Source organism: Leopardus geoffroyi, chromosome E1 (genome assembly GCF_018350155.1).
Source record: "Leopardus geoffroyi isolate Oge1 chromosome E1, O.geoffroyi_Oge1_pat1.0, whole genome shotgun sequence".
In the NCBI taxonomy this organism is placed as follows: Eukaryota; Metazoa; Chordata; class Mammalia; order Carnivora; family Felidae; genus Leopardus; species Leopardus geoffroyi.
In genome coordinates this window covers 40,958,988-40,973,060 of record NC_059330.1, presented here as the reverse complement: position 1 = coordinate 40,973,060, position 14,073 = coordinate 40,958,988, and the positions used below count along the sequence as shown (strand labels likewise).

At 54.0% G+C, this 14,073-nt stretch overlaps 1 protein-coding gene across 1 annotated transcript; it reads left to right on the top strand.

Annotated features, from left to right (window-relative positions):
* The first annotated feature begins 711 nt into the window (after window positions 1–711).
* On the top strand, window positions 712–13,879 carry CAVIN1 (caveolae associated protein 1). The gene is made up of 2 exons (XM_045488927.1): window positions 712–1,603; window positions 11,359–13,879. Exons 1-2 carry the CDS (start codon window positions 1,133–1,135, stop codon window positions 12,058–12,060), a joined length of 1,173 nt encoding a protein of 390 aa, XP_045344883.1. The 5' UTR covers window positions 712–1,132; the 3' UTR covers window positions 12,061–13,879.
* Window positions 13,880–14,073: the final 194 nt, after the last annotated feature.

Below are 14,073 nucleotides of genomic sequence, written 5' to 3'. Positions count from 1 at the left end.
AGAGAGCAGGACAGAGGATCCAAAGCAGGCTCCGAGCTGACAGCAGAGAGACAAATGCAAAGCTCAAATCCATAAACCATGAGATCATGACCTGAGCCAAGGTCCCATGCTCAACCCACTGAGCCACCCAGGTGCCCCGGAAAAGTGGTTTTTAAAGAGAGTGAGAGGTTGGTAAAAGGCTTTGCTTCCTATTTTACTGTCCATCTCACTCCTACTCTGTTAGCATATTTCTAAGAGAAACATAGAGGAACTTCACAGCCCCTCACCACCTAATCTAAGTTCTCCCTTCCCCAAACCACCCCTCAAGCTTTTATTATTATTTTTTAAGATTTTATTTTTAGGTAATTCCTACACCCAAAGTGGGTCTTGAACTCACAATCCCAAGATCAACAGTCCTAAGCTTTACTGACTGAGCCAGCCAGACACCCCAGAACCCTTCAAACTTTTAGAACACTGGGTGGTAACTTGGTCGTGGGGGAGGTATTGGCACCTTGGAAAATACTGTGAAAGCCATGGATTTTTTTCCCTCTCAAAAACTGTGCACAGGCAAATATGATATTCTCCACACGATTTTAGGATCTCAAGTTCTATTTGACTCCCCGCTCTAGAACTTCAAAGGCTGAGGTGGGTTTGTGGGTAAGCAAAAAAAAAAAAAAAAAAAAAAAAAAAATGCGGGAGGGAAAAGGAGAGGCCCACTCTAGGACCTGTTTCCCTTTCCAGCTCACATTCCTCCGCCCCAGTCCCGCTGCGCGGCCTCCGCTGGCAGCCGAGGCCCTAGTCTCCGCTCCAACTATTCCAACCATCCTGGGAAGGGTGGGGCGCTCGGCTCTTGGGTCCCCCTCGGTCGCCCCCCTTCCCCACCATCGGTCTCCCCTTCTGCCCCGGTCCCTCCCTTTCTGGGGTGGGGCCAGCCAATGGGCGACGAGATTCCGGGGTTTGGCCCTGGAGCCCGGGAGCTCACCGATTCCCCGCCCCACAGTTCTGGCCACCGTCCCGGTGCGCACGGACGTGGCTCGAGTTTCCTCGGCTCTCCGCTCTTTCTCGCTTTTCCCCCTCCCGCTTTTCTTCCTCTCCTGGGCTCGGGCTCCAGCTCCAGCTCCACCCGGCCGGCCCCGCACGGCTCCGGGTAGTCATGGAGGACACCCAGCTCCATATCATCGAGCAGCCGCTTCCCGGGTACCCCGAAGTCGGGGACCCGGGGTCCTCCCCTACGGGGGCGCCAGCGGCCGAGGAGCCGTCAGGGGCCGGCTCCGAGGAGCTGATCAAGTCAGACCAGGTGAACGGCGTGCTGGTGCTGAGCCTTCTGGACAAAATCATTGGCGCCGTCGACCAGATCCAGCTGACCCAAGCCCAGTTGGAGGAACGGCAGGCGGAGATGGAGGGCGCCGTGCAGAGCATCCAGGGCGAGTTGAGCAAGCTGGGCAAGGCACACGCCACCACCAGCAACACCGTGAGCAAGTTGCTGGAGAAGGTGCGCAAGGTCAGCGTCAACGTGAAGACCGTGCGCGGCAGCCTGGAGCGCCAGGCAGGCCAGATCAAGAAGCTGGAGGTCAACGAGGCGGAGCTGCTTCGGCGCCGCAACTTTAAAGTCATGATCTACCAGGTGAGCTGGCGGGAAGGACCGCGCCCGGCCCAGCGTCTCTGGGGCTTGGGGTGGGGGGACCTGCCCGCGGTGCTGCGCTCCCGCCAGCCTGGCCTGGCCCGGAGGACCCACCCTCCTTCCGGCGAGCGCCGCTAGAGAGGGGTGGGGTGGGTGGCGGATTTCTGTGGAGCGCGGAGGGGCGCGCTGTGCACCCCGTGCCTGATCACCTAACCCCCTCCTTCGGGTGACAAACTCGCAACCGAGTTAGGGGGCTGGACTCGGGGACGCTCCCCATCACAGACCGCTCCCAGCTCGGCTCTGTCAAGTCTACCTACTTGGCGGAGGTTTTGGGTAAAGCCAGGGGTCCCTGGCGGCCGGTGGGCCCGCTGTAAACGGACACTGGCGGCGCGGCCCGGGTTTGGGGCCTCCGGCGCTGTTCGCCCGATATAGCGGGTGATTCAGGGCTCAGGCACGCACCGGCGGGGGCTGCGCCAGGCGAGGGACGCGACCGCCAGCACACGCCCCCGGACCCCGCGCCCTCGCGTGGGCCTCGGCTACCGCCGCGTCCCCTCGCTGCGATCTGCCCCTGGCCCTCCCGGCACTTTCAGGACCTTGAGGATGCTGGCAGCGCGCCCGAACCCTTTGCCGGATGGAAGCAGGCGCGAGGGGAGGGGGAGCGGGGTGCTTTGTGAGAAGTGCAAGAGGGCCCCGGCCGGTCCCGCAATCTAGGCGCGGAGAATCACCCCGCTTGCCTCCCTGACCGCGTAGCCGCAGGCAGACATGCGGGAGGAGTCTGGCGCGCCCCAGGCCCCGCCCAGGCCGCTTGTTGCTTCCTATGCACCTCTCCTGGTTTCTCCCGCCCTGTTAAAAAAAATTTTTTTTTTTTAATCATAACCCCAAATAAACCTGGAAATCTCAGTGTTGCTGGTCCTCTCCGCTTATCTCTCCCCGATCCCATTAGAAGTGGGTCTGAGCTAAGGGCTTGGTGATCTTTGGTGGGGCGGGAATGTGCCCAGTGTCGCCTGCTCTGCTTCCTGCAGGCCTGGTTGCTGTTCCCACCCCAAGGAGGTGAGACCAAGGGGGTGAAGGGGTTAGTCTATGCTCCCTCTGCCCCTTCCTCTCCCTACAGAAGGAATGTAAGGAAAAGGAAGGCTAGATTTCCCACACCCCCTAGGAGAGAAAACCTGTCAGGGATCTGTGGTTTCACTGACTGCACCAGGGCCTGGTCAACTAGGTTCTGAGTAAACCTCTGGGATTCAGTGAGGTCCTTGCCTTGGTCTCTCTAGGAGGAACTAAGAGAGATGCAGTGTTTGAGACCAGTAGACACAGGGAGAAAGGCGAACTGGCACCTGAGGAGGTGGTGTTGGGACAGAGACAGAAGTGGTGCTCTCCCCCTCCTTCCAATGCCCAGGGACTCCTCCCAAGTGGCTCAAGAAGTGAGCCCCCCCCCCCCCCATATAGCACCATCTGGTAGAAAATGTTTGTCTAGAGCTGTTTCCACTTACTCTAACTGCTCCAAGGAATGTGTGTGTGAAAGATTCTTAAAAGAGATCGGATTAGCACGGGGGGGGGGGGGGGAGCACTAAGGAAAGAACACCCAGGGGTCCGGGACAGCCAGCCAGCTCTTTTCTCCAGAGCCTTGTGTGCTAGAAGGTTGCCACGAAGGGCTTGGATAGGTTACCCTCCTCACTCTAAATATCCCAGACCGCAGAACCTGGAAAAGTTCTCAGCCTTGAGGTAAACCTGTCAAAGGTTGAGATGCTGAGAGAAGGGCGGGTACTGAGGAGAAAAACTCCTGTGCAGGGGCCAGTGGCATCTCCATGACTCCCTTTAGCAGCTGGCAGGGTTCTATACACCTTGTGTCTGTGGGGGTGGGGGAAGGGGGGTCTAATCACAGGGTGGCTTTGACTGCATCTGGACTAAACCAGGGCCAGTGGGAGGCAGAAGGCTGAGGCAGAAAGAATGGCACAAGCCGGGGACCTAAGTCCCCAAACCACAGGAGAGATAACTAAGAAATAACATGGTTCCAACCTGGAGAGGAGCTCAGAGGTAAGGAAAAGATTCCAGCAACAGGGGTGGGGCTTCCCTGAAACAGCACTTCCCTGAGCTGCAGAGCAGATGTCCCAGGTAGGGGTGAGGGTGTAGGGTACTGTGCTGCTAAAGGAAAAGCAGAGGCTGCTCCTCCCTGAGTCTGGACGCCTGGGAAGAGAATGAGGTAAAAATAGCTTTGCGCCTTGGCAGACCTAATAGGGAAGACTGGGGGCGGCGGCATTTATGGTAGTCAGGCTGAGGGGTAGGATGCTTGGGTGGCCAAGCTGAGAGAGAGGCTTGGAGAAAGGCCTGGGAGAGTGTGAGTTCTCCAGAGTGGCGACAGGGGAGGGGATGCTGTATTCCCCACTGCAGATGTAGGAGGTGATGATGTGGCACTGGGGGCAGGGTGGAGGGGTGAATGAAAGGAGGGAGAAGGCCCCCGCTGTGGGATCAGGTCATCTGGCCTCCTATATTTTCTTCCTGGGGGATAAAGAAAGGAATGACTTATGTGGCTTCACCCCATATTCAAGGAACTGCTAGGCGCAGTGAGTTCATAGGTTAAGTTTATGTTTGATCCCCCCACCCCGCCACCATGAAATTCAGCACCCTCCATCCCAGGATATCAGAGCCTCCACCCTGAACCCACTTCTGAGTCATTACTGTCCTCTGGCATTTCCCTATCTCCCTAACAAAAACTAGCAGTTTGGCATCCCTTCCTATCAGGTGACACCTGGCTAGGCAACAGCCAGTGAATGCAAAGAGCAAATTCTACTAGTGGCTAGGGGTCAGCGGACTGAGAACTAACTGCTGGGAAGATCAGGCAGATTGTGGGCACACCACAAACAGGAGGGGTAGTGATCATTAAAGAACCAACTCTTCCTGACAATGATTTGGATACTATTAGTGTTTAGAGCACAGAAAAGGGGGCTAAAATGGAAAGAAACATTTTCTGGAGCAGTTTTGATAGGACAGTGACCTACACATGGACCCATCAGACCTGCTCCAAGGGCTTGAGGATAGAACCAGGAAGCACTTAAGGGATTAAAGCCTCATGGGCTTTAAAAGCGAGGGCACCAAGGCTGGAATGAGGGCTTGTTGGCTTTTCCTCCCAAATCCTAACTTCTAGCTTCTTCCTGGACTTGAAGCAAATCAGGGCTCCCTCGTTCCAGAAGAACTCATAAGCTTTGTCCCCAAATATTCCAATGTGGGGCTCTTGTCCCTCTCATCCCTCTAAGCCTAGTGGCCACGGGAAGAGTGCTTACCACATCCTTCCTCAAAAAAGCGGAGTTTTTCCTGGTCACTGGCTCCAAAGCAGGAGGGTATTTTGGGAAGCATTCCTAAGACCAAAGGAAAATAATTTTCCTCCCTCTGTTTTTTTCCCTTTCTTTTCTTTCTTTCTTTTTCTTTTTTTTTTTTTTTTTTTAGTAAGTAAAATGTGACTATTGTAAAGGTCAAAATCAAAAAGGGATGCAATGGCACAGAGTAAGCAACTGATAGAAATGAAAGGATACTGTTGCTAGGCAACCTACCTCAGAGATGAGGGGTGGTTTGTTCCATTTTATTGAACCATACTATTGTGAATATTTCATTATTCTGTCATTACAGACTTTTAAGCTGGAAGATACTTCAGAGATCATCAATTTCTGCTCTTTCATTTTGTAGCTGGGGAAGTGGAGGCCCAGAGAGGGGAAGTCACTTGCCTACTGTCGCTGAAGTTAGTGAGGGTCAAAGCGGGGGCAAGAATCCAAGTGTACCCCTTCTTCTGCTATATTCTCTATTCCCCAATTCCTCCTTCCATTCCCGGGCTCTGCAGCAGAAGTCAGGGTGCAGGTTATTCCAACAGAGGATTAGTTCTGGCTCCTTCATTCTGTAAGGGAGATAGCTGTAGGGTTCTGGCACTCAGGCTACTGTGTGTGTGTGTAGATCCACATGTGCACACATATGCAATATTGGCTAAGAGTGGCTAAGGTTGGTGGCCATTAGTTGCTCAGCCTCATAGTGCCGAAGTAGAGGCAATGACCAATGACAGTGGCCGAATGACAGTGGGAGGGGAGGGGTGCAGAGGACAAGGCGTGGAGCTCCCTGGCCAGTATGGGGGTGTCCCCTGGCATGGACTCTGCATCTAGTTATGACAGCACCAAGCTGGCTTTCTCCTTGGCCTCCCTGTCACTTGCCCCTTCTCCTTGTACTCCACAGGGTGGGCTGGCATCTGCTGCTTTGTTTTTGTGGCTGTAGGCCCCTACCCTGTCACTGGAGTCTGGTGATGCCCCTAACTATCCCTCTCCCTGACTTCTGATGGTCCAAAGCAAGAGTGGCAGCTCAGCCCCTCAGAAGGGAGAATAGGAGCTAACACTAGGTCCCCAGGATGTAGGACCTACATAGGTTCCCACCTGTCATAAAAATAGGTTGTTTTTTTTTTCCTGATTTCTCTGTGCATTTTGGGCTTTGATATCCCAGGCGTGGGGAGGGAGAGGGGTGGCAAGGGAGGCAAGAGGTGGGGATGTGGCCAAAGGGAAATAGCCAGAACATCCCTCTTCCAAGCCCCTCCCTCTCCTTATCCGGGGTGGCACCCAGTGCCCACCCTGCCCCAGGGGAATAACAAGAACTGGGATCAGCAGCATAGGACTCTGAAGACGGTGGAGTTGTTCCCCTACTCGCCTTCTTTTTCACTCATCAGAGCCTCCACAGCTACAGTCAATAACTGGCCTCTTAGAGAACTCCTTTTCCACCCCCAGCAGCCTCTTACCCCCTCACGCCAGCCTTCAATAACATCATCCCAAGACCACAGCTGGGTAGGGATAGAAGGTAGGAGGCCAAGGATGGGACTGGGGAAGATTCTAGAGGGAGGGAGAGAGGCATCTGTTTAAATTGTGTTTATTAATCATGGGCTTGAGTGTGTCCCACTTTCAACCCCAGGGCCCTTGTGATGAAGCATTTAAAATGTGGTTCCTTTCCATCCTAATACATGTTGTACTCCCCTCCCCCTACTCACTAGCTCCAACTCCGCATGCCCACTAAGGCCTCTTTCTCTCAACCCCATCCGCACCCATCTCAAGCCCCATTTAAACCCCTTTTCCTCATCTTAGCCCAAGAAGAAGCTGAAAGCACCCTCTGACCCGGCCACACCCAAGATCGTGCCTTTTGACCTTCTGCCTGAGACTGAGCCCTTTGACCTGAAGCCTGAGACAGTGCCTGAACTCCCACCCTTTGACCAGACGCCTAGGACACTACCCTATTACCCAGAGCCTGTGCCTCTGCCCACCCCAGAGGAGCCAGCAGCCGGTGGGGGCACTTAGGGTCTCCAGGGTGATGTGGGCATGGGGGGTCACTCCAGTCCACCATCAGCTCACTGCTTAGCGGTGGTCAGTGTCCGGATGGCAGGCCTCTTCCAAGCATGGGTGGGTGGCGGGCATGTGAAAACGCTCTCGCATTATGCAGAGTTCAGGGGAATGTGTTGTGTGCAATGGGGTGGGAGGTGAAGGGACGGGGCCCTCCCCTACCTCTTGGTTTCTGTCTTAATAGCAGACACTCCAAACACCATCCTTGAGCTGCATCCAGTGTTGCTCTGCATGAAATTGCATGAAACTGTGCCATGGCACCTGATTCTCCTTCCCACTCCCCTTCTGACTCCTCCTCTGGGACAGGCCAGCTTGGCTCAAAGCTTCTCTGGAGAGGGCCCTCAGGAGGCCCAGGCCTGGGGTCTGTTCTGTGCCCTGTCCACCCCCTCCCTGTAGCTGAGGAAAACATTTACACTGATATTTTCCATTTTTTTTAGAAAATGTTTTGCAAAGGGATCCCTTATGTTTGCCAGATCCTGCCTTGGGCGGGGCACCCAAAAGCTGCCAACTCCGAGAGGCCGGATGGAGGGGCATTTTAACTGCCTCTGGCTTGGATCCTTTGGCTTCCCTATAGTACAAGAGTGTTTCCTCAACTTTTTCTTTCTTTCTTCTTTTTTTCCTCCCATAACCATCCTTCTAAGGAGTCTTTTTAGATGTTCTTTTCCCCCAGTATCCTCCTCCACGAAATCTTAATACTACAGATATGCTACGTATCTGCGTATGCACCGGACTCTGAGCACTACAAACTATTGCACTAAAATCCCCTCTCCCCTCAATAATCCATTTCCACCCTCTTGGGGGCAAGATTACCCCTGTTGAGAATCCTGCTCTAACAGAAAGGACCCTTTGCCTTTGGTTTTGCTCACCCCTTGTCTCAGTAATCTAAAGTAATGATCCTGAGTTTTTACAACTTTCCCTCTCTTCCACCTCTCCCCAAGTCTAGTACCCTCTTCTAACTTAGTCTCTGAGCAGATCCTAGGTCTCTGAATTACCTCTCCAAAGTCGTCTTCTCTGGCCATTCCCGGGCAGAAGTTGGGGACAGAGCTCTAAGCTAAGAAAGGCTCCTGGGGCGCTTGGCTGGCTCAGTCAGTAGAGGATGTGACTCTTGATTTTGGGGTTGTGAGTTCAAGCCCCATGCTGGGTGTAAAGCTTACTTAAAAAAAAAAAATTTTTTTTTTTAAGAAAGAAAGAGATCAAGGAAAACACCCTTCATACTTATATCCATATGACATTGTCCCCTTTTCCCTGACAAATGTGAATGCCTGGATCAGGCACATAATAGGTGCTCGATTAAATTATAATCATATTACAGTCTTCTTCCTAAGCCAGAGGATCTTCAGTTTATACAGCAGGGTTGGGGAGAGGAGTAGAAGGGGCGGGGAGCCTCCCTGGGGCTCCTGAAACTCACCCTGGACTGGTGCCTTCCTGGGTTGGAGAGCTATGTGTGCTTGGTGGGGGGCAAAGGGATCTATGCATGCTTTTGCTCAGACCTGGTCATTAAAGGTAACTCTGGAAACCAATCCTGTTGGGAGTGGTGGTTTTGTTTAATAAAAACGTGAAAACAGAACACACAGAGACCTCCCCCCCTGCCTGAGGCCCTTCCTTTGGTGAAGGAGCTCTGCCAGGGAAGTAGGGGTGGGACAAGGATGCCTGGCCAGTGTGTGGCCCAGGGTGAGGGGAGGTGCTTTGGAATTGTGTTGGTAGTTGTTGTAGCAACAGGCAGGCTGGGTGGGCCCAAGACAGCACTCCAAGGCTGTGAGTCATAGGGGAAACCTGGCCTGGAAAGGGGGAGAAAAGAGAAAATCCATTAATGGAGGAGAAAAGCTGAAGTCATGGTGGTATACCCTTTCCAGAGCCAGTCTACTGGACACTGTCCAGGGACTTAGGTCGAGTTGTCTCTTCCCTCATCCCCAGGGACGTTCCACCAAGAAGGCAGCTCCTCCGGTGTAAACCATCACTCTGGAGGAGACCTACAATGAATGGGGTTATTATATTCCCACATACGTTTCTGGACTGGGGGAGACACCTCCAAATCCAAGAATAAACCTCCTTTCACTGGGAATACTCCCTGATGTTATATTTGAGACTTTTCATCAGAAACGAGGAAGATGGAACTGGCTACAAGAAGCCTGCAACGCTGTCCCTAGCCCTGTTCACTTCCAAGTTCAGCTGGCAAACACCTTTAATCTAGGAAGCCAGAGGCCAGGAAAACCAGTCAGCTCAGCCTTTAGGGGGTGGGGAGGGACAGGAGTGGGTGTGGGAGGGGGGTATCAGGGATGCTAGGAGTGGGGCAGGGAAACAATGTTGATTTGTTTTCCAGCAGCTGGGACTGTTTCCTGATTATTCCCCGCCCATCACCCTAATCCTTCCCTACCCCATCCACATTGTCTGAGCTTAGTGAAAGGCGGGGTTCTCCACTACCCTTTGGTGGAGCGTGTGTGGGGTTTTAGTCAGACAGGCTTGTGAAGGAGAGATCAGAGCTGAAATGTTTTTGATAGTGGAGCTGCAGGTAAATGCTGGGTGGAGAGGGATGAAGACGTAGCCCAGAGTTTCGATCATGGAGAGTCGTAGAATGGTGTGTAAAAGAGAGGACTCAAACAGCAGGCAGAGAGACGTGACTGTAAAGAGGGCACCCAAAGGGTACAACTGCAAATTAGAAGGAATGTTAAGACAGGTTGGGACACTCTTATACTGAGATCAAGGAAAACACCCTTCAATGCCTCTGTGAATGATAAGAGGCAGAGGGATGGACAGAATGACTATACCAAGCCAGCTATGGCAGGTGGAGACTACAAGTCCCAGCATGCCCTGAGCCCAGATCACCTTGCCTGCTGGGAGGTGTAGTTGAGTAATGAGAGCTTGAGGTGGCTTGATGCCCAGCAGTGCTGTGCCCAGTTTGGGAGAAGAGGTGGAGCTAGCTTTCTGTCTTTGTCCTTGCTAATGCTATTGACAGGGAGGGAAGGAAGTTGGGAGGGGGTGTTCCTAGTTTTCAGTGTAAACCAGGAAACTCTGGCGGGGATGTGGATGGGAGGGAAGAGGAAAGAGGTTGGGGGCTGGGGAAGGAATTTCTGTAGCAGGTGGCTCTGAGATACCAAGTGGCGTGTGTGTGTGTGTGTGTGTGTGTGTGTGTGTGTGTGTGTTATGAGAGGGGTCAACTCATGTTGCCTCATTTTTCTCAGATGGGATTTCCTTACAATTCTGGGAAACAATCTTCAGAAAACCCTTTGCAAAACGACGGTCTCTCATTCCTTCATCTGAAGTCCCTAAAAAGAGTCTGGGCCAAAGAGATCTGGGTTTATGTTTATGTTCTGGGTTGTGCCCTCTTTCCCTTTCTATAATCAGCCTCCCCTACCTTCTTGTGGGGGATGATCCTGGGATTCTGAAATGTTGGCCCAGAGTCAAGACCTTGGAAAATCTTCCCAGAATGGAAAACAGTGTTGGTGCTAGGTACTCCCAGGGGAAGAGGGAAGAACTGGCTCTGAACTCCAGATCTCAGGGAATCTGGGACCACTACCCTATTCCTGTCTCCTTGAGCTCCAGTCTGGGGGAAAAAGAAACAAGAATGGAAAAAGTAATGCTTCCCTTCCATTCTAAGGCTGGGAAGTCAGAACCATTAATGTCCATGTTGGGGAAAAAACATGCTCTTGGCTGCCAGCCAGCCAGCTTCCTCCTCTTTCCTCCTTCAATTTCTACATGGGGGGGGGGGGCGGGGAAGCGGGGGGAATGACCACTGCTGGAGCAAATCAGTATGTGGAGGTCAAGGGTGGGGAGCATGGGCGCAGCACAGCTCTCCTTCCCTACAACTGGTTCTGAAATTATCTGAGGCCTGGGAAACGCACTCCCTTTATCTTGCCTTCAAGCTACCCTACCTGGGGGTCACCTGACACTGGCTGTGAACTCACCCCCTCCTACCTCCACCCCTCAACCGCGTCCCAAACCCCTTTGCGTTTTGGCTTGGCTAGAGCAGTGTGGGACTCCGTGCGCCAGAGGGCGCTCTGCCCATTCCCAAAGTTAAAAGTTGTGTTCCCTGGGACGCAATTGGTAAGGAGTGGTTTTCCTATAAGATGGGGGGATGTAGGGCATAGGACAGGGTTGGAGGGCTGCAGAGATAATCAGCCCCAGCGCAATTACACTACAAGCCAATCTCTGACCGGAAGCTCGGTTCCCTCCTCGCCCTGTATGCATAGTTAACATTCATTCAACACATTTTATTGGACACCAACACAGTGTGTCCAGCTCAGGGTCGAGGCTCTGGGGTTACACCGATGAAGGAGTCAGGCCGATTTCACGGCTACCAGGCACTCCACAGGAACACCCCCACCCTGCCTCACGTTCGTCCAGTGTCCCCCACGTCCCTGCCCAACCCTCCGCTCTGCCCCTCACCTCTCCGCTCCGCTCTCCTTTTAGGATGAAGTGAAACTGCCAGCCAAGGTGAGCATCAGCAAGTCGCTGAAAGAAGCGGAGGCGCTGCCTGAGAAGGAGGGCGACGAGCTGGGCGAAGGCGAGCGGCCCGAGGAGGACGCGGCGGCGCTCGAGCTGTCCTCCGACGAGGCGGTGGAGGTGGAGGAGGTCATCGAGGAGTCGCGTGCCGAGCGCATCAAGCGCAGTGGCCTGCGGCGCGTGGACGACTTCAAGAAGGCCTTCTCCAAGGAGAAGATGGAGAAGACCAAGGTGCGCACCCGCGAAAACCTGGAGAAGACCCGCCTCAAGACCAAGGAGAACCTGGAGAAGACGCGGCACACGCTGGAGAAGCGCATGAACAAGCTGGGCACGCGCCTCGTCCCCGCCGAGCGGCGCGAGAAGCTCAAGACCTCGCGAGACAAGCTGCGCAAGTCCTTCACGCCCGACCACGTGGTCTACGCGCGCTCCAAGACGGCGGTGTACAAGGTGCCGCCCTTCACCTTCCACGTCAAGAAGATCCGCGAGGGCGAGGTGGAGGTGCTGAAGGCCACCGAGATGGTGGAGGTGGGTGCCGATGACGACGAGGGCGGCGCGGAGCGCGGCGAGGCGGCCGACCTGCTGCGCGGGAGCAGCCCCGACGTGCACACGCTGCTGGAGATCACCGAGGAGTCGGACGCCGTGCTGGTGGACAAGAGCGACAGCGACTGAGCGGACGCGGGGCTCTGCCCAGGAGGCCGCGCCACCCCGCCCCGCCTCTCCCTGCCCCCTCCCCAAGCCTTTCCTCTCCCGCCCCCCCCCCCCGCCCCCCGCCCGGAACTTTCTCTATCGCATTCTCTCTCGGCCCCAAATGGGCTGAGATGTTTCTAAATTGACAACGCCGCCCCTCAAGGTGCACCCCTCCAAGTCTTAAAGCTGTTAAGATGGGAGAGGGAGGCAGCCTCCTCTACAAACAGCCCCAATTTGGGCATAGTCTGGGTGGGAATGGAGAGGGGGAGTGATCCGTGTCCTGGTCGTCCAAGTCAGGGATCGTAAAGGAAATTGCTGTCATTTCCATGGTTGCCCCACCCCCCACCCCCCTTTGGGGTAGGCTGCCTTCCCCCTAACCTCCACCTCACACTCACAGCCAACTGCTGTCATTCCTGCTCACTGAGCTCTTTTTTCCTCATCCTGATCCCTGGAGACTTCAAAGCCAAAGTTACCATAAAAGGAAAGAGTGAATCTCAAAGAGGACCCTTGCCCACACGGAAGCCCCATACTGGAAGGACTTAAAAGCAGCTTTTGGGAGAACCTGGGGCAGTGTGGGAAGAAGGCAGAGTGAGCTATGATTCTGGAAAGAGAGTCAAGCACAGGTGGTATCTGTAAAGCGTCCCAACAAGGAAGCCTGGAGCTAAGTAGCACCCTGGGGAAGGAGGGCGCTGGTGTGGAGAACACTTACATGTTTATGCATCCGCAGCAGCAGCACATGACTATGGCTTTAGGAAGGAGAATGGGAAATAGTAGAAAGTGGAAATGGGTGAAGAGAGGAGAATTCTCCTCATTAGCAGCCTGAGAAACACAGGACGAGACTCCCATCTTAGAGGGGTTCTCAGAGGACAGCAGGACAATTTTCAGAATAAGGAGGGAGGACAGTTATGAGAAAGCAATGATCCAAAGGCAAGAGAGAGGGAAGCCTCACCTTTGTCCCTTAACTGAGATGTGAATGGTGGTGCCCCTTGTGGCAGCCCATGTCTCAAAGTCCAGAAAAGGAGGGTCCCAGAAGGGGGCAGCACCAGACTGTGGAGAGCTGGGAGTTAGGAGGGAGGCAGCCAGGAAAAGAGAGCAAGGTGCAAACCGCCAGGGCACCAAGCTGAGAGCTGGAGGGGGGAAGGGGAGGAGAGTGTATGGAGCAACCCAGCCTTGGCTCACTCCTGGCAGTTTCTTCTCAAGATCCTTCCCTAGAGCTAGTATCGGAGCTACAAAACTTGTCAAGCCCTCCTTACTCTTGTGGGTGCCTCTCCTGAATTGGTGGTGGTGACAGGGATGCTACTTCCAGTCCGAAAGCCTGATTTCTGTAGTCCACTGACAGGTTCTTCTCTGGACACTTCAGTACTCCCTGTTCCTCCCCAGTAAAGGTGGCTTGTCAGAAGGTAGGACAACTCCCTTCCCCCTCAAGCACAGCCCAGAGAGAGCTGAGGGCTTCCTTCTCCCCCACCTCCTCTGCCTCCTCTTCCCTGCTCTGCTTTTTAGAATTGCAGCTAATTGTTTTAAGGGGTGGAGGGAGGGAGCCTGGGGACACAAACTTTTTTTTTTTTACAATACAAAGCTTTGCTTCTCTCCCCTCGTTTTCTTGGTTCCCTTCTCTCTTCTGGACGGTTGGAGACTCTTCAGCTGAGGGAGGATGGGGATTGTGGGACAAGGTCCCTTGGTGCTGATGGGCTGAGGGGCCTGAGTTGTGGGCAGATACAGTTTCCTGTGGGCTCTGGGGAGCCTGTCATGTTGCTGTGTCCTGGTGAGCAGCCCGACCAATAAACCTGCTTTTCTAAAAGGATCTGCGTTGGATTATATTCTCTGAAGGCAGTTACATAGGCTCAGTTGCAGAGGACAGGAGGGGGCCAGGGAGGGGAAAAGGGAGACGGCTGTTGGTTTAAAGTTATTTATTTATTTATCTGTTTAGGTGGAGGCGGGGGAGGGAGAAAGAGAATCCCAAGGAGGCTCCGCACTGTCAGTGCAGAGCAAGACGCG

Excerpts from the sequence above, each read along its gene's own strand:
- CAVIN1 (XM_045488927.1), top strand. The coding sequence starts at position 1,133 with ATGGAGGACACCCAGCTCCATATCATCGAGCAGCCGCTTCCCGGGTAC. Across the intron at positions 1,604-11,358 it reads TTAAAGTCATGATCTACCAG|GATGAAGTGAAACTGCCAGC; the intron begins GTGAGCTGGCGG and ends CTCTCCTTTTAG.